General features: G+C 44.3%; 1 protein-coding gene across 1 annotated transcript in view; it reads left to right on the top strand.

Annotated features, from left to right (window-relative positions):
* PHF2 (PHD finger protein 2) overlaps positions 1–24,772 on the top strand; it is a 192,611-nt gene that overhangs the window by 89,725 nt on the left and 78,114 nt on the right. The window contains exon 2 of the mRNA XM_075004894.1: positions 15,403–15,488. Coding sequence (XP_074860995.1) covers positions 15,403–15,488 — 86 coding nt within the window. The remainder of the gene's footprint in view (positions 1–15,402; positions 15,489–24,772) is intronic.

Below are 24,772 nucleotides of genomic sequence, written 5' to 3'. Positions count from 1 at the left end.
ACTTTATATTCCACGCCTCCTTGAGAATCAGAGTAAAGCAGAGATTTGACCGTAAAAGAAAGATGGCAGTAACCCTGCAATGCATAACAAAATCCTCACTGAATTGCAGAGTGCAGATAAAATACAAAGAATATTCTGCTTATTCCACCTCTGTTAAACCTCTCCCCCATGGAGATCAAGTTCCTTCCCCAAAGGCTCCCTCCAAAATGAGTCTTACAGGGTAATCCAAATAAAAGGGGGAGCATATTTGCAAGGAAAATTTCTGCCCACCTGGTCAGCTTTGGTTGCGTGTCACTGGGAGAGAGGCAGTTGCTCAGATGAATCACTCCCAGGCTGTGGAGGTCTGGGTAGGTCAATGCCAGCCCCTTAAAGTCCACAGGCAGCCAGTGCAGATTACAAAGCACTGTGTGAATGTTCCCGTGCTGTGATGCCCCATTAAACATGCAGGCTGCTGCATTCTGACTAGCTTTACAAAACATTTTCAGAAAGTAACATACATGTGTATTTACCTGGAGGAGACTGCAGTAGCAATAATATTGTGCCTCTTTACACATACGATACCTGCCCATCTCAGAGTGTGTGCTAGAGACGAGGAATACCTTTTAACAGTGCACTTACAACTCCCATTGGCTTGGGTGACTTTAATGTTGCTGGGCACCTGCCAGGATTTAGACCATGGTTATTTAGCTCAAAACCATGTTCCTTGTGGAGAAAATATGCTCTCAAGGTAGATGGGCCATGTTTTTAACCACCATTTTGCTTTAATTTGCTTTCAGCAGATTTAACTAAAATGGAGGTAAAAGCAAGTCTGGCAACCAGAGCCCAGTCTGCATCATGCTTCCTGTGTGTGCTAACGTTGGCTCCGATGGACACTCCATACCCCAGTGGGAATTCTTCTGGAAATGTTCACAGTGCAGGCCAGGTCTGAGGTTGATATACTTTAGTTTATGCTCCCTTAGACACCTCATAGCCACAAGTAATCCATGGTGATTATACATTTGTGTTGTTTCCCCCTCTGCCCCTTTACTATATTGTAAAAGTTTCTACTCAAAGGAACATGGCCAAAAGTTTTTAGAACAGAAAATGAAATAACTCGCTGACAGATCTTCTGATCGGATTTGGAGGAAATCCTCCCAGTTCCAAATACCCATTTGTTTTAAAGTTGCTATTATTGTGGAGACTACAGAGTATAAACAGCCATTAAAAAGCAACCTTTGCCGCTCTCTGTGCTTTCTACACTGTAATGTGCCCGGTTAACACAGAGCAATGCTGGCATCATTTGATGCTTCCAACGAGTACTGAAAGAGGCTTTGTCCCTCTCTACCTGAACCAAGGGCCAGATCATGCAGCAGCTGGAAATCATATGAAAATCTTAGCATTTGTACAGTGGAAAAGGACAAAATGTTTTACAAACTCCTACAGGAGTATTCCAAACAATGGAGCCCACACACTAAAGGAAAGCAACTAAAAGAGCACAATTCAACCGCACCACTGAGCATTTACCTTAGAAGCATCTCATCAAAGCGCTACACAGATATTTATGAATTAAACTGCACAGCAGCCTTTGAAGTAGGCAGACAAGTACCATTGTTTTGTAACTGGAAAAGCTGAGTCAAAAAGGTTAGTAATTTGCTTGGAATCGGGAGCCAGCATAAAACAGGGCAGGAGCTCCTGGCTTCTAGTCCTGTGCTCTGGACGATGACATGCTTTCTTTTCATCTTGACGTCTGCTGCTCCAGGTCGTCTGGGTTCCCTGATATGCTGCTGTCAGCCCATCAATGTTCCATTGAATGTTTCAGGATATCAGGGTGACCCCCCAGGCATCCTCTTCTCCCCTGAAATGTTTGCCAAGCAGTCAATGGACCGATGCCCTCTCGGGGCAAAGGAAGGGGAAGAGCACAGTTAGAGGTCAGCCTTTGGTGCAAAAAGATGAAGTGGCCAATAGCAGTGGCATTAGAATCTTAACCCTCTCAGTCTGGAGGGGGCAGTGGGCCACTCAGTCTATTATGCTGACTCTCTTAGCAATCCTGCCTGTCAATTTATTTTTGATTACTATAGTAGGATGCTTGGATAGCACAGATTTTATGTGCTTTCCATGGCTAGCAGGCCGTTGAGGCAGCTGTGTAGTGCAAACGTGGGCAGACGGATTCCGGGGAATGAGGGCATAGTTGAAATCTGTATCTGTAAATGTATTATCTCCCTCCGCTGGCTCATCGGTAAGGTACATACGCCTTACAATTAAGTGGAATATTGATTATGCAGTACATTCGGATTTCTCTCTCATTTAGGCCCTGATTCAGCAAAGCACTTCAGTCAATGGCCTGGCTTATGCATTTAAAATTCGTGTCTTAAATACTCTGTTGAATTGGGCCATAGTTTGGATATTCTATTCTCTTTCATTCTTACTTCCATTCTGTAACACTACTTGCTTCCATTGTGGTATTGGACATCTGGTTAAAGCATTTGGTCATGTGAGAATCAGTGTGTTTACCTGCATGGTAAACTGGATAAAAAAGCAAGCCCTTCTGCTTCTGAGGAAGTTAGAGCTTTCCCTGGTCTGACTAGGCATTCAAATAAGTCCTTCGGTTTTCCTGAATTTGCATGCAGTGTCACGTTTGATCAAAAAGAGTAATAAAAGCTTCATCGTGTAGATGTGGCATTCCTTGATAGCCATAAAAAATGGGAGGAAAAATTATGTTCGTTCTTCTTCTGAAGACATCCTGATTTTCTCTCTGGTTTTTATTGTTCAGATGGTGACTTATGAAACTGGGACAGGTCAGGTGTTCCAGCAAAGCACAGTGGAGCAAGAGTGCCCTGTCTTTCACATACGCTACAGGTTGTTGGTGAAGGAAGAGCACTGGTGCTCAGTGAATGATAAATGTCTTGCAGGGAAATTGTGTTTTTATTTCCTGTGTTGGTATTAGATGGGAGGGGAGTTCAGGTGAATTGTGGGGTCGCCACCTTTACTGTAAATAAAAATATTGTGCATGTCTGTTTTATTATCACTTTTCTGAACTATGTGGTAAGGAGCTGTGTCCTCAGCAACCAAGCATCACACAGGGCTCAATCTTTTTTGCTCAGCCTGGGCCACCAACCCTTCTACTGCCTGGGAGCCAGCACCAGGCCCTGAGCAGCCAACGCATTTGTGCTACCTTCACTACCACAAATCCGGGCCAGGCCCAAGAGCTGTGCCTTTGGGAGCAGCAGGCAAGAAATAGGTTCAAGAGCAGGAGTCCACTCACCTCAGGCTGCTTACTCTGACTAACTACAGCCCTAGGTGCCACCCTTAAGCCCTCCCTTTCCTCCTCATAAGGTAAGAGAAGGATTGGGTTGTTAGGTGAATGAAAGGCATAGACAGGGAGGGACTGAGCCACTGAAAGAGGGAGAGGAAGTGAATGGAGGATGGATGAAGAGCATGACCAAGAACTGCAGAATGATGTGGGAGGGGGAGTCAGGGAAAGGGAGAGGAAGGAGGTAGAAGGGGGGTAACAGGAGAAGGGGCAGGGCAGAGGGGGAAAGAGGTTTTAAATGTGATGACTCTGGCAGTTGTTTGCTTAAAGAAGGAAAAGTGAGCTAGAACATTGTCAGACACCGCAGCTTTCTCCTCTCTTAGGCTTTCTGGGAATCACACCTCTATGAGCACAGGCGTGTGGCTTTGTCACTGACTTTTGTTGCCTTTGATGGCAAAATGCTGCCTGACTTTAGTAGGGGCAGTACGTGGGTCTTGCTTTGCACTGTTGTGGCTCCGTGTCTGTTTCCCTGTTCCTGAGTGGAGGGTAATACAGATCTCAAAAGCATGTGGCTGTGAGGACTGATTGATGTCCGTGGAGCACTTTTTAATCTTGGATGAAAGCTACTATTGAAGTGAAAAGAATTATTGGATTGCTACCAGTGTGTGATTCTGGGTTGTTCCCAAGGTCTGAGGCTGGAACTCAGTGTTACTACTCAGGCGTGGGAGGGAGCTGATTCAATGTGACCATCAGGCATGTATTTTTCTGAAGTCCTGTAAAATATGAGAGTGAAGTGCCAGCTCTAGAGCAGGGTTGAAAGTCTGTAAGCTTTTCTCTAGTTTTAGCAAAGCAGAAAAAAGTTAAAAGTACATTTTAATTAAATTAACATAATACAGACTCAGGGGGCTCGTATCGATTTATATATCTTGTGCTCGCCAAACTGAAAAATCATGAATGATTTGTTCAATGACTGATGTAATGAATATAGTTTGATCACCTTGTAGAGCTAGTTCAATAGTGTAAGTGACAAAAAATCCCCCAGATTTGTCAGGTAAACTATTTGATAGCTATCAGGTACCAGAGAATGCTAGTGTGTAATATAACACGCGTCAGAGGAGACTGATCACATGTGAAAGTGAACAGGTGAAGATGACACACGTGTTCTGAGGAAATTGTAATATGCGAGGCTTAAGCAGGTCAAGGGGGAGGGCCCAGAGGAAGAACAATCCTAACAGTCCTTAATGGCAGAAGAGGCAGAGGCTAGCAAGGGTACTGCTACAATGGCTGTGAAGGCAGATGAAGGCTGCAGCAGGCAGGTGACTCCCAGTTGTCATGGATCCCAGGCCCTTGGACTTGAGCCTTCTATTTGTCGAGAAACATGTGGTGGCTGCAGTGCAACAGTCCCCTCCACATTAAAAGTAGTCACACACAGGTGTCTTCCTCTGTGTACTACTCTCCTAAACTTAAGTCCTACCGTGACTGGTGAATGACAATGGGAGCAGGACTGTGAAATCTGGAAGCTTTTCGTCATCGACTGGCATGCAGGTGGTGGATGTATGTATCAGTCCTTCTGTTTTGAGGACTGAGGTGGTAGAACGGTCCGGCTACCGCATCCATGACAGAGCAGCCCTATTTAGCATCCGCTCTGCTCACTCCACGTGGGGAGGAGGCTGGAAAAGGTGCCCTAAATATAGTCCACCTCAGCCCGCCTGACTGGATAATCACTTCCAGGCGGTTTGCCTCATGTGGTTGAAATCGAACAGTAAACGTTGGAACATGGACTATTCGGACTGTAATGGGCAACCCAGTCAGTGAGCAACCCAAAAGATGCACGGCAATTATCGTCTGCAAGTTGCGGCCATTCAGCATCAATATAGCTGCCCTGGCAGAAACACGTAGACCAGAAGAAGGACAGCTCAGAGAAGAAGGTAGAGGGTACATCTTTTTCTGGAGAGGATTCCCAAAGGAAGAAAAACAAATACATGAAGTAAGATTTGCTATAAAAAATGAAGTGACAAAGATCCTATCTGAAATTTCCATTGGCATCAATGGGCATCTCATGACTCTCCCCTTGACGCTTGGCCAAAACCAACAGGCAGTTGTCATCAGTGCTTATGCACCAACGCTAATTGCCGAAGATTACATGAAGGAGCTGTTCTGTGTCCAATTGGACATAGTCCTTAAAGACATCCCCAAAGAAGACAAGATTATATTCTCTTCGGGGATTTCATTGCTGGGGTTGGAAGAGACGCAGACGTCTGTCAGACTACCGTTGGGAAAGAAGGAGTTGGCAACAGCAACGTCAATGGAGTGCTCCTCACGAAGTGTGTGGAACACAAGCTTGTCATCATGAACACCCTCTTCCGCCAGAAAAACAAATTTAAGATCTCATAGTAACATCCTTGATCAATGCACTGGCACCTCCTGGACTCTGTTGTCGTCCATGCTTGGGACCATTGTGATGTCCTTCTCACACATGCAATGACTAGTGCTGATGACTGTTGGACTGATCACTACCCTATTCGATCCACATTGATGATTAGGATTGTCACCAAATGGAGAAGTCAGAGGAAACAGATCCAGTGAAAGATCAGTGTACAAGGCTTGAAGGATTCCATCAGATGAAGTGACTTCCAGATAGTGCACCAAAAGAAATTGCTGACAGTACACTCTGAAGATTTGGAAGAACACTAGTGTCAATTGAAAAATGCTGTCATTGGAGCTTGTGGAGAAACCACTGACTACCAGTCCAGGAAGCATCAGGAATGGTTTGATGAGGGCCTGGCAAAGTGACAATTGCACAATGAAGAGAGAAGCACATGCCAACACCAAGGCAGAAGTTTAACGTAAAACAAGAACCCTGAAAAAACACAGATGGAAGAAGAAGGCATGAGAACTCCAGTATCTCACAGACATCAATGATACAAGAGGTTATTTCAATGCTACCAAAGCTATTTATGGACTGAGAAGCCATGGAATCAATCCCCTGAGATCAAAGGATGGCACCCAACTCTTGAAAGACAGTGAAGCCAGAGCTTCTTGCTGGAGGGAGCACTATAATGAGCTCTTGAACCACCCATCTACCATGATCCAAGAATCCCTTGACCAAATCCCTCAGCAACTGCCTAGGGGCAATCTTGCAACACGTCCTACCCTGAGTGAGGTCCAAGTTGTCATCAAAGCAATGAAGTGCAACAAGGCAAATGGACTAGATGGAACTTCCACTGAAGTCTTCAAAGAAGGCTGGCCAGAACTCCACAAACAACTCCACCTCCTGATTCTCAAGATCTGGGATAGCTAGCGTATTCTGCAAGTTTCAGAGACACATTGATCGTCAGTCTCTTCAAGAAGGGTGACAGGTTGGACTTTGGAAATTATTTTGGCATCTGTCTCCTGACGATGGCAGGGAAAATCTTAGCTCGAATCCTTGCCAAACGACTCCTTCCACTCTCAGAAGAAATTCTCCCAGAATCCCAGTGTGCCTTCTGACCGTTCCAAGGAACAGTGGATATGATGTTCACCACCCAGCAACTGTGAACAAACCCAAGCCTTACACATGAATTTGATTGACCTGACGAAAGTATTCGACTCAGTCAGTTGTAGGACCATTCTCTCAAAGATCTGCTGCGCCCAGAAATTCATTAGCATCTGGAGGCTGCTTCATGACAACATGACTGCCACAATATTGAGCAACGACGGATCCCAAAGTGACCCTTATGAGGTAAAAATGGGAGTCAAACAAGGCTGCGTCATTGCCTCTTCACTGTTTGGCATCTTCATCACTATGACCCTTCACCTCCTTGATGGCAAGCTTCCACACCGTGTGAAGGTTGTCTGTAGAATGAACAGGAAGCTTTTCAATCTCAGGAGACTGAAGACTAAAAACAAGACCTCCACAACCTCAATCATGGAGCTCCAGTACGCGTATGACAATTAGAATGGGGATGGGGTACTAAGACTCCTTTGCAGGCTCACTTCTGTGCTAAAAGCTCTAAAATACTCTGTCGCTTTGCAGGTTTTGTTATGCAGAGTTGTTCCCCGGGTGGATAAAATATTAATTATTTTTAAATTAAAAGACTGATTTTAAATGTTTTTAATAATCAGACTTACTTATGTTTCTAAAATTACTAACTTCTTACTTGTTTCTGTTTCTGAATTACATCGTTATTTTAAAGAAATTTCACACTTAAAATATTTCTGTGCTGAAAAGGACCCTTCCAAACACTACAAACTATAAGAATTGATAAGCAAATCACCCACGTTATATTTGCAGTCAACGTCCACCTTCCAGTACATTGAGCTTTCTCAAGTCAGGAAAGCTGAAATGCTTTGACTAGAATATATTTATCTGTTTGAGTTACAGTTTGAAGGAAGTGAGACTTGTGTTTCTACATCACTCAGGTGCTTTTGAAAATCGCATAAGAAAACGTGCCTAAATATGAGCTCAGCTGAACCTTAGACTAATATTTTTCCAAAGTTTGGGTCTGAATAAAAAAGTTCATAATCACTTTGTCGTGTATTGAAAGTCTAAATTACTTCTTGCTGTTCACACTGAAGTAGTGTTGTTTTGACATGACTAAGATTTTGTACTATTAAGAGAAAATTTTAATTAAAATTCAATTTCAGCCTTTGATCCTGCAAACTCTTCTGTATCTATTTAGCGTGCTTTTAAGATATGTTATTTACCTGTTTAAATAGTTGCAGGATCAGGGCCATAATTTTCTCTCTTATTTTTTGCCTCCAGTAATTTTGTAAAATTCAATAGCCTGCCCATAATGGAATTTTAATTTTAATTAAAAGATGCAGTGGTGCCCATTTCAAACCAGTTTTACAAAGCTGGAATATGGTTTCACACTTGAAACATATATTTTTAAATCAAGGAATTTAAGTCACTTATTTAAATTGTCTTGATTTAAATCAGCTCCCCACCCCCACCAATTATCCTTTGTCCAAAATGAGGTCGGTTTAACAAGAGAGCATTTTAGACACATAGATGGCTAATGTCCATTTCCATCTTTGCAGGCTTGTCTACAGGTTGGGCACAAAAAGAGAAGGACATTTTTAGTTGAATTTATAAGACTGTCCCCCGCTGCCTGGGAAGAACCCTGTTGTCTTGTTGACTGACTAGCATGCCTTGCATCATCATACCGTCCTGCACCAGATGTTTCCTTGGTCCCCAACTGACATGTTTACAGCTGTAGCTTTGCACATGTTAGTATCAGGGTCACAGTAAATGAAGTTCTTTTTTCTTTGCTTCCACTTGATTCTTCCCCATTACAAGTTCACTCTTTCTGCATTTGCTTTGGGAACCTGGTGCCTTCCAAAAGGAGGAGAGGTCCAGTCCTGCAGATCTTTGTAATTGTCACTATATAAAAAAATGTATGAAGGGGCAGCTCATAAGCCAGAGAAATGAGGACAGCCTGTGGAGCTACAGAAGCCTTATTAGGGCAGGCAGTTGTGCTGGTGTCAACAGTTGTAGGTGCCGATCTACTGCTGTAAGAAGGTATGTGTGTGATAATTAGGTGGGCCTTAGTGTGCTTGCATTGGAAATAGTGCCACACTTGTAAGGTCTCTCAGGAGGGTAATCATGGTTCCCTGAGTGCTTTGGAAGCAGAGAGAATCCTGTTGTGATGTGAACATACTGTTCCAGGGTGTCCAGAGGCTCTTAAAAAGGGGTTCTCAGACCACTCACCCAAGTGAATCAAATAAATCTGCTGTTGCCCAGAGTTCTGCCTCCCCACTCCAGCTCCTGCTGCTTCACCCTCTGTTACTTGTGCTCTTAAAGGAACAGCACCCCAGAGGCTGCTCTGCCCACTTTTTTGCCCAGTACAGGGAAGCAGCAACTTTGTGCATCTTTAATATTACCGTCTTGCTTATGAAGACAGTGCTGTCTGCTCCTTCCCTGAATTGCTTCTGAAAAGCAGCTCCCAGCTCCTGGATCTCTGTTGTGCAAGCAGCCTGTGCCTTAAAGGAGCAGTAGTGCACAGAGTAAGGAAAGCCAGCGGGTGGTCCCCTTGCTGTCATAGCCTCTGGATGTGGGGAACAGACAGTGAGAAGGCTGTCAGCTGCTACCGACCCAGGATATTGGCTGGGATTCCAGTTCTCTTTGTTGTTTTCAGCTTTGGCTGCGCTGCCAGAACTGTTGTTTCCATGCTGGACTTTCAGTTGCTTTGCAGAGCCTCTTCAGTATGATTTGATAACCTCTCTTCCTATGCACAACAGCTCAAAGGTGCCTCTGATAGCAGGTCCTTGTGTTGGTGGTGCTATCATGCCCAGGTTCCGCAGCGATAGAGCGATGTGGAAAGCCCTATAACATGACCTTTGGCTGCAGTCTGCCAACAAACTTGTTCCTTCTGATCTCACTTTGTCTAGCTTTGAACCCACTTGATCACAGTATTTGCAGGGTGTCTGATGTTTGACCCAAGCACTGAGAAGTGTCTCTCTCTCTTAACACCGCAGGAGGAGAGGGCAGGTGGGAGCAAGCAAATACAAAGAGACTACAAAAAGGCTCAGAGAGGGACAAAGGAAAGATGCTCATGAAAAAAAATACGTACTGTGTGCAGTGGGAACTCACGCCATCTGCATTTTAGGGGGGGCTGCTCTACGGAGCAGAGCGGTCCTTTAGCTAGAAAAACATTTGTTAAAGAATGACATAGCTCTGGAGAAAAAGAAGTTAAAAGGAAAAACAGTTCGTGACCCATATTAATTGTGCAAAAAGTTTTTTATGTGGCACACCTATGAAAATTTCATACAAAAAATGATCAGATCAAATAAACAAACAAAACAGCAACATGTCCGGCAAAACCAAAATGAAGTAATTTAATCAGGTATCATAGCAATGAAGAAGTAACATTATATTTGGTTTTAATAGCAGACAATATATACCATCAGTGTATGATATCAAAGCGTCAAATGCTTGTGGCACACCTGCAAGTTGTACACGGAACACCACAGTTCTGTGGAACGCAGTTTAAGAAACGCTGGTATAAGTGTCAGAGAGGTAGCTGTGTTAGTCTGTATCTTCGAGAACAACAAGAAAGTCCTGTGGCACCTTATAGACTACCAGATTTTGGAGCGTAAGCTTTCATGGGCAAAGACTTGCAAATGAGATTTTCAGGAGAGGTGGTGTTTCCATGTCTTGAATGGAAGGCTGGTTTGGGATACCTTTGTTGGTAAGAAATAGTAGCTTCCCCCATGATTAGGGTGACCGTCTGTCCCGTATCGGGCATGACGGTCCCATATTTGGGATGCCAGAAAGGCATCCTGACTTTTTTGTAAAAGGGACTAATTGGCCCGTATTTGGCTCCCCCCACACAGCGTTGGGGGAGCGAGGGCAGCTGCTGCTTCCTTGGGGTCCCAGGGAGTGCCAGGGACTGCCGCTTTCCCGGGGCTCTGGGGGATTGCTGGCAGCAGCGGCCGATCCATGGCTCTGGGGGATCGCCGGCAGCTGCCACTTTCCCAGGCTCCTGGGGATCACTGGCAGCTGTGGTTTCCCTGGGGCTCTGAGAAACCACCAGCAACTGCCACTTTCACGGGCTCCCGGGGATCACTGGCAGCTGCCACTTTCCCAGGCTCCTGGGGATCGCTGGTGGCTATGGCTTCTCTGGGGCTCCAGCTAGCACCAGCAACTGTCACGCTCCCAGGGAACGCCAGTGGCTGCTGCCTCCTTCCCGGCTCCCCAGGGCTTGGAGGAGCCACTCCTCCCCCACCATATCTCCTTGTCTCCTATTTGGGACAGTGAGATATGATCTCTCTACCCATGACTTCTCCTGGTGTAGCCCAGAGCATGACTTGTGGAGTCAGGTGCTATTCAGTGAGAGCAAGGAGTTCAAAAAGCAGCCTGGAGTTTGGATAAAGATTTTTGCAATCATTGCAGCAAGTCATTCTGTACTTTTCCAAGTCAACAATTTAGAGAGAAATTTCTTTTGTATTTGTTGATGTGTTAGAGCAATGCCAATACACACAGCTCTTAGAGCACAGTGTTACAGCAATCCCATATCTGTATTTTTACAGAGGAGTCAAAAGTTCTTTATCAGCCTACAGGCCGGATAATGGTAGTGAGACAACTCCTCAGTGGCTGGACCTGAAATATAGCGGTTGATGTGGTAGAACTTGTTTTTCACTGATTTGCTTCTCCTCTCTCTTGCACCATTGTAGCCTAATAGCTTTTAGCATTCACCCTATTTCATGTTCTTTTAGGAGAAATGCATATTTTTAATTGGTTGCAGAACTTGGATGAACATACACAGTTCATCTCCAAGCAAGGTTGGGGACTGTCCACATGAGTGATAGGCTAGAGAATGGCATTTCTTGGTCTCAGTGGGTCTCAAGATTGTCGTGATCAAGTCAGTTTTGCTAACTGTGCTTGTGTACCCAGTATTTGTGGGTGTGCTGGTTGAACTGTAGCAGCACTTTGGATGCAGAGGGAGCGCATGGTTCTCATAGTCAGTGTTATGTGCAAACAGCACATGTAACTGCCTGCAGGTGGACTTGAACCTGGGACCTCTGGAGCCTCTGTGGTTTGAGCTGAAAGCCAACTGACTTTCAGGTGAAGCTGCAGAGGAGGCTCATTCTTTCGCCGTGTAAGTGATTTACATGCCACTTCATGGAACAGTGAACCGCACACCTAGATGTGTTGGTTACACGTACACCTCAAGTGACATGTCCTGGCTTTACACGTGTTATTTTAGTAATGTCGGGGGGGGGGGGGGAACCTATGCAGCTGGAAACCAGAGGACTCTGGCAACCCAGCAGGTGGCATATGGAAAACCGTGTTTCACGGGGCACACATAGAACCCTGATGGGGCTCAGGTTGCTCACCACTGGTCCATATAGTGAGTGATATTTTGTTAGCGACAACTGTGTTGAAAAACAGTCAAGAAGGTTTCTGGCAGAAATTGGGACAGCTTTTTTTTGGCGCAGGGACGGCTGTCAATAGCCATGCTAAAGGACGCCAGCTCTAGATCACCTGCTAGTGCAGATGTTTTTATGTGGCAGTCCAAGGGTTTGTGATTTAAGTTATATATGGATGCAAGTATGTTAAAACTGGGTTTTAAAAAAATGATTTCACGCATGCTTTTGCAAACCCTAGTGTGGTCAGGGCTTTAGTGTATTTCAGGAGTCAAATATTTCTCCTTCCAGTTTTAGTAAGACCCTCTTCCTTCCCCAGACCTACACAATGAGGTGGCCCAGGCTGGAACTGGTGCAGCTGAGTGACTTGGGAAAGTGTTAATTTTTTTTGCACAAGTGGCACTGTGACCAAGCCCTATTGCCTGTTTCTAAGAAAGGGAAGTTCACTCCTTTCCTAGTGGCAGAACGTTCTCAGATTTGCCAATACTCAGGTAACAATTGCGGATCAGATTCTGATCCATGATGTGGCCCCACTTGAGCTCTACAGCCAAGCCCTTCCCTGGATCTAACCCATCCTCCTTCCTCTGTCATAGACGGCATGCCCAGTGATGGGTTACAGTCAGGGCAGTCTGGCAATCTCTGGCTGGTGAACAGCCCTTTGGGGCAATTGCAGCTAAGGTACATTACAGCTGTGTTGTCCCACAGGTTCTGAAACAGGAGCCCCTAGAGTGACTATTGCTATAGTGAATTAACCACATTATTCTGAATATATATTTATGGTTCAAGCCAAATAGGCATACTGAACTGGCAAAATAGCTACCTATGGCTAGTGGCTAGCATGTTGGCCACCACGGCATTAGAGCAATCCCAAGACTAATTTAGTCTCTGGGAGCCCTGGAAATCAAGGTGAAGATGGTATAGACCTACCTTTTTTCGCGTTCCCCACCTTGGGTCCTGTGCTGGGCATGGAAGAAGGAATGGGGAGTTTGTATCCTAAGGCTCCCAGTCTCACTTATGGAGGACTGAAGTTCTCCTTAAACAGTCTGGGCTGTTTTAGGCAGAAGAAGCATGAAAAAAAATCTTGTTTGCTTTTGCTCCTTGTGAAGTTTGATTATTTGGCTGTCGACTCCCTACTTTGTACAACAACTTCTTATCTCGGGTACTTCATTCCTTTGTAATTTAGTTTTGTTTTCCCCCAGTGCTCTGGTCTGCCACTGGCTTGCAGTCACACAGCCTGCCCGCAGGCTGCCCTGGATTGTTACATATGTTGTGACATCTGAAATAATCTCAGTGGGTGTTCCGAGCAGCTGCCACAGTGCAACCTATTTTGGCAGCCAAGTGCGGCGAGCTTTGTGTGTCATCCTTTCCTTTTCTTCTGCAGAACATTGTAACAGAGGTGGAATCTACTCGTGTTGTGCTTGTTGTATAGTCTCATGTCCCTATCCCCGTGCCAGCATTGCCCTACTGACTGACAACTGTCCATAGGTACTTGATAAGCGGGTGTGTGTTTTGTTAAACTGTCTTTGAGGTGGCTTGAACTCCCACAGTTGCATGGTGATGGAATATTATTCTGTCGCAGCCAGCTCACGTGGTCTTTGTAACTGGAGCAAAGAAATTTCAGTGCGGGTCTATGCCCCTCCATAAGGGAGGACCATATTGAACTGGGGAATGTATCTGGGAGACATTTCTGTCAGCCACAGACAAGCAGTGTAGGCTGCAGTGACATTCGACCTGACCCTGTGCCAGTGTGTCTCAAACTTTTTGGCCTGTGATCCACTCTGCTCAACGCAAACTTTCCACAGACCACCCATGATCACAAAATGCATTTGCTTATCTCTAAATACTTTAAATACTAAATTATTTGTATTAGGCTACAGAAGCATGAAAACATAAATACACAGCCATATACTTAGATCTTATTGAGTATACAGGTTTCACCTCCCTCATCCGGCACCCTTGGGACCTGAGTGGTCCAGAACAAGTGGATTTGCCAGACAAGAGGAGGTCAGAGCCGTAGGCTGCCTGGAGGAGGGGGCCCAGTCCTGCAGGGCTCCCCTGTGGGGCTCTAGGGCTCTCCCGGGGGGCTGGTGGGCTCCACCCCGGCCCTGTCCAGGGTCCCTGTGGCTGTAGGACTGCCAGTGGGACTCCATGCTCTAGCTGGCTCCCTGCTGCAGGGCTCCCCTGGCTGCAGGATCCCCATGGGTACAAAAGGTTTCAACTTTATGTATGACACAGGTGGGGAACATTATTGGGTCGGGGGTCACTCACCCACAGAAAAATCAGTCAGGGGCCACATAATGAAGAGAGAGAAAAAAAATCCCTCACTGATGTGGGTCCCTCCTGAAACATCTCACTCCCCTCATGCTCCAGCCCAACAGGGGTGGAGGAGGGAGGACTTAAGTTCAGGGCTTCCCACAGGCCAGATTAACGCTTCTGGATTCCTGGGGCTAGTAGATTTTGTGGGGTCTGAGGTGGGATAAAAATGAGTTCAGTGTGTGGGAGGTGGCTGCTGGGGAGTGGGATGGGATACAGGGTCTGGGTGGCAGATGTAGGGTGTAGGAGTGGGCTGGAGGCGGGGGAGTCAGAGCAGGCTAGGGCCTGAATGCGAAGAGGGGTGCAGGAAGGGCTGGGCAGGAGGTAGGGTGCAGGAGCAGGCTAGTGGTGGGATGGGGGCTGCCTAAGGGAGAGTTGGGGGCTGGGGGTGCAGGGTCTGGGGATTAGGGGAGTGGTGGGTTCATACCTGTCTCTGCTCCCAGGCACCACCCTCCACTGCTCCCATTGACTGTGATCCCTACCAATGAGAGCAGCAGGGAAAAATTCACACAAGGGTTTTCCTGCAATGCCATTCCCTCAGCTGGTGGGAGGGGGAAGGGCAGTGCATGGAGCCGCTGCTTACCCACATGATCTGGATTTGGTTCGCAAGGCTCTGGGATCACCCCACAGCAGGCACTCAAACCTTGGGGGTGTTTGTGTGCACGACTGGCGCCCCGGCATGGAGGGAGGGGCGAGCCCTGAACCCGCAGCCCACCTGCAAGGCAGTTGGCAGACTACTAGCCCGCTTCTGTCTCTGTCGACAGAGTGTGATCCCTCAAAAATCTGAGGGATAACTGTCAAGGCAAAAGCAGAGGTCTGTTGAGATGCTGTTGACAGAAGGCTTTAGTGTACATGCTCCCTGAGTTCTGTCAACAGAACTCTCCAGTGTAGACAAAGCCTTCGTGATTAACGTGTCTGTGTAATAAGTTCAAAGTAACATTTTTTCATCACTTTGTGTATTTGCACCTGTAGAGCCAGACTGAGGATGGTATGTTTTTTATATATTCCAGTTGTGTTGGTGTAGAAGAGGAGGAGGCACCAGATATTGACATCTACCATTGTCCGAATTGTGAGAAAACCCATGGGAAGTCTACTTGTAAGTATGTCTGCTTGACTGCTGCACCATCCCAAGTAGATACTCTGTTATTTCAGCAACAGCTGGTTTCTCAATTTTTGGTTATAACATCATAGTATCCAACCAGTTTGGAAGCAGTAGCCACCACAGGCCATGTCTACACGGTGAGTTGTTTTCAAAATAATTTACGTAATTTGAACTACCCAAATTGCTTAAATCATCTTGAAATTCTTAATTCCAAACTTGTGCTGTCCAGACGGCACCGACGATCTGAATAAGTGGCTCTTCCGAACGTTCCATTGCCCCTGGTATGACGAAGGTTACCAGAACAGGAATACCGCGCTCAAAATGACAGCTCTACTTTGAGCACACGAAAAAGCCTCGGCGTTGCTATTGTGGGCTACATTTGGAGATGTAGCCATAGCGCATCAGACACATTATTCTGAAAAGGTGTTTATTGTTCAAGCCAACTAGCCACATTCAAAGAGCCACGTGTAGCTAGTGGCTAGCATGTTGGACATTATGGTTATAAAAAGATACGTTTTAGTTGTGTGTTTTACTGTTATATATGGCAGCCCTACAATGGGATTTAAAACACAGCAAGGGTAACAAAGACAGAGCACTGGAACTGGGGCTAAGGAGTGTGAACTCATTTCTCTGCAGAGCCTAGCCACAGGCATCCTATGTAACCTAGGGCAAACCATTTCATCTGCATGCTGCTCAGTCCGCCATCTGTAAAATAACACTTCCCTGTTTTTCCAAGGTGTTCATTATTGATTCACTTAGGGGCAAGCTATAAACGTTCCTGGATATGTTGATAGATCTGATACAGTCACTTACAGTAATTACGCTATGGCTTTTGTCTTCTAACAACAAACATAAGAGACACTGTGTTATACTGGGGATGCACATACGGTTAAATGGCAATGTTGGTGGCCATTATAATTTTAGGGTACATTGGGGGAATCAGTTCTTTGTCAGACAAATTCCCACCTGTATAAAAAGATTGCTGATGTAGTGGGAGTTTTACCTGATAAAGAACTGTGGGATGTTTTTGCTTTGGTCAAATGAATTAAATAATTTCATTTACTATACAAGAATATCCTTCCCCAATTACTATGAAAAATTAAATCCTTAATTTAAAAGCATTTTATTATAAATATGCTCCCAAGTGGCAGAGATTGTTGCTTTCATGCAACAAGCTACAATTAACATGTAGAGGAAAAAATTTACCCTCATTTTCCTGTAGGTGTGTTTGGAAGCATCACTCTGCCTGTTTCTCAAATTTCTAATGACACACATCCATCAGGAGTAGGTCAAACAAATAACTACACATACTCTTTAAAGTGAATCATTTAGCAGGAGAATGGCTTGTCTGGAAAGGGCATGGTATGACTGAAGACACGCAGGGGCAATCATTGCCTCCTTGTGAGAGAGAAAGCAGGATATTTCTAGACTGAATAGATTTCTAGTGTTATGTTAAGTGTATTTGATGCATTTCTTTCTTCCCTTTGGCTGTAAATTACAAATGGTGGGAGACACCTAGTCTTCAATGGGGGGGAAAATCAGACAGAAGAAACATGTAATCAGGAATTACGTAAGAAAACAGGGCACATAATCTAAGCATTCAAGCACTGTTTCAATAAGAAGATTATAAGAGTAATATCCCAATTATGACAAGTAGATTTGAAATAACAGCTAACTTCTGATTCTTTAAGCAGGTTTGTGGCTTTCCATTCCTTCACAAAATCTGCCTTTGCTTTCCGTATCACACAGTGTGTTAGATATAAAGATCCTGTATCAAAAACATTGCCACTGCAACAGTCTTGTGGTTACAGCTGTGGCAGAAGTACAGTGTCATACTACAACAGCAGTGCTCTGAGGTTCACTGTTTTATCAATGATAAAGCCTATCATGACTTCACAAATCATTCATTACAGTAGAACAGTATAAAGAGAAGCAAGTATTCTGAATCCTTAATTTAGTGCTTGGTTATTACACTAAATTTTCTTGATCTATATGTTTATAGTTTTCTCAAAATGAGCAGTAGTTTTCAAGGACATTTAAAATTTTGTAGGTTATAATTATAGTTATTATATTTAAAACTTTGTAGGTTAATATGTAAGTCATATTGCAATAATGAAATGTAAGGGTGTGATCTTTCCACCATTTCATGCAGTATGTGTAACTGCAACAGACTGGAAACATTAGGGACCAGTATTCAAGTGGGAACAAGCTCAGCGGTAAGTTGTTCTGTCAAACAGTTGTTTGCAACCTGTTCTTGGAGTTGTATGAGATTATCAGTTTCATTTGTTGTTAACTGCCACAGTATATTTATAAACAAGCAGAGTTATCTTGCAGAATCAGTTTTGTATTAAAAGAATAGGTGTCATTCCAGATACAATCATTCACTGCCAAGATTTAATTATAACAAGGATGGCAAAAAGAAGCACATATACACTGATTGTTTCTTGTATGCAACTTGTATGGATTTTAAATACATGTATATTGCTGGTGAACACATTCCATGATGTATGCTCTTCAGGTGACAAATTTAAAAATAATTTTCCTTTTCTTACATTTTCGATTTTACTGGTGTCACTTGGTGACTACCATTTGGAAAATTGCTTATGACATTTTGAGTCATTCTGATCTAATGAAATTTGGAGACACTTCTGTTTTGGGGGAAATTATAAATATTCCCAAATATATTTTTGATGTTTAAATTTAAGTGCTCTATTTTGACAAAGGCAGTTCATTTAGATATCATGAAGAAAACATTTGGCCTGGTTTTCTTCACACCGGTGAAACTCAGGAGAAATCCCACTGAAATCTATGATGTTATACTGATGTAAATACTAGGGGAGTCAGGTTCAAATGTTTCAGAGAATCAGAGACTCATACAGTCCTAGGACTGGAAGGGACCTTAGTCCAGCCCCCTGTCTCATGCAGGATCAATCCTAACTAAATCATCCCAGCCAGGACTTTGTCAAGCTGGGACTTAAAAACCTCTAGCGATGGAGATTCCACCACTTCTGCTTTCAAATAGTGTCAATCAATAGATAACAAATGGGCTTGTAGATGTCCTTTGGATATGAATATATTTATGTATGTTTAGGTATACATCTGAATTCATGTGGCGTATTCATCTTGAGACAGATGTGCTGATCTTACTACTGACCCTGCCTGCCTGCCCTCTGTGCGCCCTACCACCCCCTTCTGCTGAGCAAGAAACTCTGGTCTCCCCCAGCAAAGGCACAGGGTTGGGGTAACAGCCCTCCAGCAGAGTAATACAGGCACAGCTCAGCTCTGGGAAAGCTCAGTTACAGGGACTTGGAAGCATACAGGAGCACAAAACCTCAAGAGGCCAGTGCTCCCCCCACACACCAATGAATCCATAGTTTCACACAGAGAAAGCACATAAAGTTCACTCTCTTTGTCAGGGAAAGAGAGAGATGCCCAGCTGTTGTCTCCCAACCAGGTAACAATTATGGACACTGGGTTTGATAATAAACAAAAGTTATTTTAGTAAGTATAAAAAGTAGGATTTAAATGGTTGCAAGTGATGACAGATCAAAGTAAGTTCCTAAGCTAAAATAAACAAAACAGGCCATCTAAGCCTAATACAGTAAGAGAAATTGTCACAAATCATAAGTTTTTAAAGTTCTTCAGGGCAGAGCTGATCTGTTCTCTGACCTCAGCCCAGCTGCTTGTTAGAACTCTTTTTACCCAGGTCTCTTCATGTGCCCTCTTGTAATGGGAAGCTGTCTGTGACACCTGCTGAAGATCGTCCTTGTTTGTGTCCCATCCTTTAAATAAAATTTTCCCAGGGCAGAAACTCTTTGTTTAGTTCTCCTGCTCCTCCCCATGGAAGAGTACAAAATTCAAGATGGATTCCAGCTCCAAGTAGCATGGTCACCTGTCTTTGCAGGAGCAACCAAAATCCAGGTCTCCAGGAAAAAACAAGATCATTCATAGATCATTGCCTTGAGCATTGGGCCATTAAGTTCCTTAAATACCATTAATGGCTTTTCCTGGTAGACCTACATTAATAAACACATTGACATGTTATGTTTCTAACTTCACATACAAGAAAGAAACAGGCACACAGACAGAATGTACACATTCAGGGGATTACAATCTCTTGAATGATTGGTTACTTGCCCCATTCGAGTTATGCATATTCATATTCAAAACCACATAAAATGTGAAATTATGGGGACACAGTATCATACATTCCTTCTGTGGCTGTTCCCAGAGGCCCAAATCAAATATTCCTGTGCTATACATTATACAAACACACAGTAAAGAAATTGGCTGATATTGGTTGTGTAATCCCTGATGGAATGCTATATTACTTGACACTGATGGAGAGGGAGATTTTAAATGGGAATTAGTCATCTATAGATTTTCAGTAGGTGTTACCTGCTGTTTGTGAGAATATCCCCCAACGATGCAATGTTATGTCCGTGTATGCAGATTGAAAAGAGTTGCAATGAGTATTTATTATAATATGAATAATGATTTTGTTTAGAAATTCAGGCTGTTTTGAGGAAAAATAGAAAGAATATGATAGAATACTGTTTGACATGTTGAATAGTAACAGAGAGAAAGCCGTGCTAGTCTATATGCTATCAAAACAAAAAAGCAGTCCAGTAGCACTGTACAGACTAACAAAATAATTTATTAGGTGATGAGCTTTTATGGGGCAGACCCACTTCTTCAGATCATAGCCATACCACAACAGACTCAATATTTAAGGCACAGAGAACCAAAAATAGTAATCAAGGTTGACAAGTCATAGTCTGACTTATTCATGATGATAACAGCACCTTCCTTGTCAGCTGGTTTTATTATAATGTCTGGGTTATTTTTGAGATTCTGGACAGCATAGCATTTGGCATAATTGAGTCTGTGTCTCATTTGGTATTGTTTGTGTATAATGTCAGTCTGAGCACAGTTGCGGAAGCATTGTATGTAGAAATCCAGAGTTTCACTATGACCATCAGGAGGAGTCCACACAGAGTTCTTCTTTTGGTGTTGGTGGGGGCATTGAGAGAGTCAGACTGTTGTTCATAGGTGTGTTGGAAGAATTCCTTTAAACGGAGGCGGCGAAAGGCGGCTTCAGAGTCACCATAGAATTGTATTAGGTTTGTGAAGGAAGACTATGAACAGGAGGCAGCCAGACAACTCTACAACACCCAATTTTACAAACCTCTCTCCTCTGATCCCACTTCGGAATTCCAAAATATATTACAACTACTAATTAAGGAACTCCCTGCTACTACTCAGGACCTTGTTCACTCAGACACACTACCTGAGCCCCAACCTGGATTATTCTGTTTACTTCCCCAAAATCCACAAACCCAGAAACCCCAGACGCCCTATCATTTCTGGTATTGGCACCTTACCACTGGACTGTCCAGTTATGTGGACAACCCCCTCAAACCCTATGCCACCAACACTGCCAGCTATCTCTGAGATACCACTGACTTCCTGAGGAAATTACAAAACATCGGAAAAGTTTCTGACCATACCATCCTTGCCACCATGGATGTAGAGGCCCTGTACACTGATATTCCACATGAAGACGGATTACAAGCAATCAGGAATACCATCGCTGATGTCACCACAGCCAATCTCGTGTCTGACCTCTGTAACTTTGTTCTCATCCACAATTATTTCTGATTTGGGGACTATTTATACCTCCAGATTAGTGGAACTGCTATGGGCACCTGCATGGCCCCACAATATGGTATGTGACAATTTCTCCTGTCAGCCCCTGTGGGTTCCTGTGCTTCCGGGTGCTTCTCTGTTGTGCCTCAGAGACTCCCGGAGACCCCTTATCTCCCCAGGCCTTTCCAGAGGCAGGTGTCTCCTCTTAGTGAGCCATCCTCATCATAGGGAAGTCCAGAATGGGGAGGACACAGCCAGTCCCCTTGCAGGCCCGCGCCTTCTCCAGTGGAGAAACTCTCTGGGGAAGGGTGGAGGGAGTCCAGACCCGTCCTCTTCCCTGGAGTCTGGCCCAGGGTGCCTAAGGAGGACAAGAGGCATCTGGCAGGGGCTTCACCCCTGCCCCAGTGTAGCAAACTCACCCTGGGCCACTTCGCCCACCGCTTCTCTGTGGTACCTTCACTCTCTGCTGTGCTGTGCTGTACTTTGCTCTGCTCTGCTCCTGCTCTGCTCCTACTCTGCTCCTGCTCTCCAGTGCACCTTCCAAAACCTTCCCCGTGCAACCAGGCGGGGGAGCCTTTTATAGGAAGTGCAGGGTCTCAGCTGACCGTGAGTGCTGATTAGGCTCAGCTGTGGGTGATTCCTAACAAGGCCCCAGCTGCCTGCCCTAATTGGAGTTAATCAGGAAATAAAAAAGCATTCGCCCACCAGCCAGCATATCTACCATCTAGAAGGCTCCTGCAGCCTCCAGGTAGTGGTCTGCCACAGCTAATATATTTATGGCTGACCTGAAACAATGATTCCTCAGCTCTTGATCCCTATTACGCCTCCTCTACTTACGATACATTGATGACATCTTTATGATTTGGACCCATGGTATAGAGACTCTAGAACTATTCCACAAAGACTTTAACAATCAGCACCCCACCATCAACTTATGCCTCGACTACTCCACACAAGAAATACACGTCCCGGACGCTACAGTACAAATCAAGGATGTCCTGATCGGTAGCACACTTTGCCGGAAATCCACTGATTGCTATACCTACCTACATGCTTCTAGCTTTCATCCTGCATACATACCTAGATCCATGGTTTTCAGTCAAGCCCTTAGGTACAATCGCATTTGCTCTGATCCTACTGACAGGGACTGAAAACTACAAAATCTTTACCAAATATTCATAAACCTGAATTACCCACCAGGAGAAATAAAAAAAACAAATTGACAGGGCCAGACGAATACCCAGAGACCAGCTCGTCCAAGATAAGCCCAAAAAAGCCAAGAACAGAGCACCACTGGTTATTACCTACAGCCCTCAACTCAAACATTATGACGCATTATTAAAAACCTACAACGTATCTTTAATCTGGATGCTACGCTCCAGAAGGCCCTAGGTCACAGGCCTGTTCTCTCCTACAGACAACCTCCCAACCTTATGAGGATTCTCACCAACAGCTACAGTCTGGGACCAGTTCTGGGACTTTTCCTTGCAACAAAGCCCGTTGTCAACTTTGTCCACATATCTATTCTTGAGATACCATCACTGGACCTCACCAAGTTATTTACAGAATCACGGGCACATTCTCATGTTCCTCAACTAACATCATATATGCCATCATGTGCTAACAATGCCCAGATGCTTTGTATGTTGGACAGACTTCAAACTCTCAGACAAAGAATTAATGGGCATAAAACAGACATAAAAACACTCCTGATTCACAAACCAGTCAGCCAGCACTTTAATGCAGTGGGCCATTCTGTTAATGACCTGAAAGTTTGCGTCTTACTGAAGAGGAATTTTCACAAGTTTGGAAAGAGAGGCTGCTGAACTCTTCTATATTCAAATTCGACACATTAACACAAGGTTTGAACTGGGATGGGAATTTTCTAGGTCATTTTAGGGGCTCTTTTTTGCACAGTTGGCTTAATCTAATTCTTGACTCCCCCTCCCCCCTTCTGCCCCTCTATTCTCTGATTTGCTCATCTTGATAATATTTTTTTTATTACTATTTTTGGTTTTCTGTGCCTTAAATATTGAGTCTGTTCTGGTATGGCTATGATCTGAAGAAGTGGGTCTGTCCCACGGAAGCTCATCACCTAATAAATTATTTTGTTAGTCTTTAAAGTGCTACTGGACTCTCTTTTTTCTTCTGACATACACGTTTAACTGGGCCAATTGATACAGAACAAAATCAGGGTTTAGGGAGATGGGGGCTCATGGGAAGGAAAAGAGGGGAGGGAGTGACATACATGTGGGGGTTGACTTCAGAGTTACTAGGAGTATATCTAGCTAGGCTGGAAGGCTGCATGTAGCTAATAAAACCAGCAAGTGTATACAAAATGTGGGATTACTTCTTAGGTAAATGTCTCTACTTCAACCCTCTTGACCAGCATACAGAGGTGATCTTCCCAGGTCTCAAGATGATATAGTTTGGGTCTCCATCGCCTCAGCTACGTTGGTTGTCAAAGAATGTGTGTGTGAGGGGTGGGGCGGATGGAGGGAGGGAGGAAGGTGGAGGGGGCAGAGCAGCGGAAGGGCATATGTCCAGTCACAGTTATAGAAGCTCTTTACCACAAAACTGGTTTGAACATGACAACTTTTGGTTTGCTTTGAGTGTTTTGGAGTCTGAGGTTTCATATTTTATCCTTACCAGCTTGCTCACCTTGAGGTACAGTATGAGCCAAGTGTACAAAAAAGAGAGTGAGTGACATGAAAATTCTGAGGATTCTGAAGTTTAAAATGACCAGCCATTATTTTACTGAAGGAAACCACTGACATTGGAAAATGCTCCATGTTAGTCTAAAAGCAAGAGCAGCCGAGAAGTTTAATGCTGATTATTGGCAAGAGCTGGAGTGGTTCTTCTTGGTCAGTGTTAAATGAGTGTTGAAAAGAAAAGTTAGAACCAAGTTGACATTTGACTGGATTGGACTGTGCATGTTTCAGCTGACCCCATTTCCCTAATCAGCTTGTTTAAATGTCTGTCATTCTCTGGGAGTGTGAGCCAGGGGCATTCTGCTTTGGCCGATCAGTGCAGTAGTCTGAGTCTGGCTTGCATTTCAAAGCATGGCAGTGCAAGACATTCCAAAACCTGGACTGGATGTGAATGTGTGTTTTTTTTACTCTGAGCATAGATAGCAGCTTTTTGTGCCAGCACTGTGAATTTTGTACTTAAGGCTTGATCTAAAGCCATTTGAATTCAGTGAAAGGACTTCCACTGACTTTAGATTGGGCCCAAATAAAGAGACTGTTTGTAGCAATCTGCACTAAGAATCGAGAGCATGGAAGAGAAGATCTTTTGAGAGGCTCACAATAAAGATTAAGGTGTCATCTGGCAAATGCAAATTATTATCTGGAGCCTGCATTTGCTTAATGCATGGGATAGCCATGCTGCTCAGTAATTATCCGTCTGGTTTCCCTTATGTTAGAGACGAACACGGTGTAGTATGGAATAGATCTTCAGGCTGCAGTGTAATTGTCCAATGGTGAATCTGAACACAATATTAAAATTAACAGCACAGCATAGCGGGCTTCTCTTTCCTCAGCTTGCTTCAAGAGTACTACTAGGATGTTTCTCTTGCAAAATGTCTCAGTAATGATCCCTTACTTAGCATATGCTGCTGCTCAATTCCC

The sequence above is a fragment of the Carettochelys insculpta genome, chromosome 11 (assembly GCF_033958435.1).
Source record: "Carettochelys insculpta isolate YL-2023 chromosome 11, ASM3395843v1, whole genome shotgun sequence".
Classification (NCBI taxonomy): Eukaryota; Metazoa; Chordata; order Testudines; family Carettochelyidae; genus Carettochelys; species Carettochelys insculpta.
This window is presented reverse-complemented; position numbering and strand designations above follow the sequence as displayed.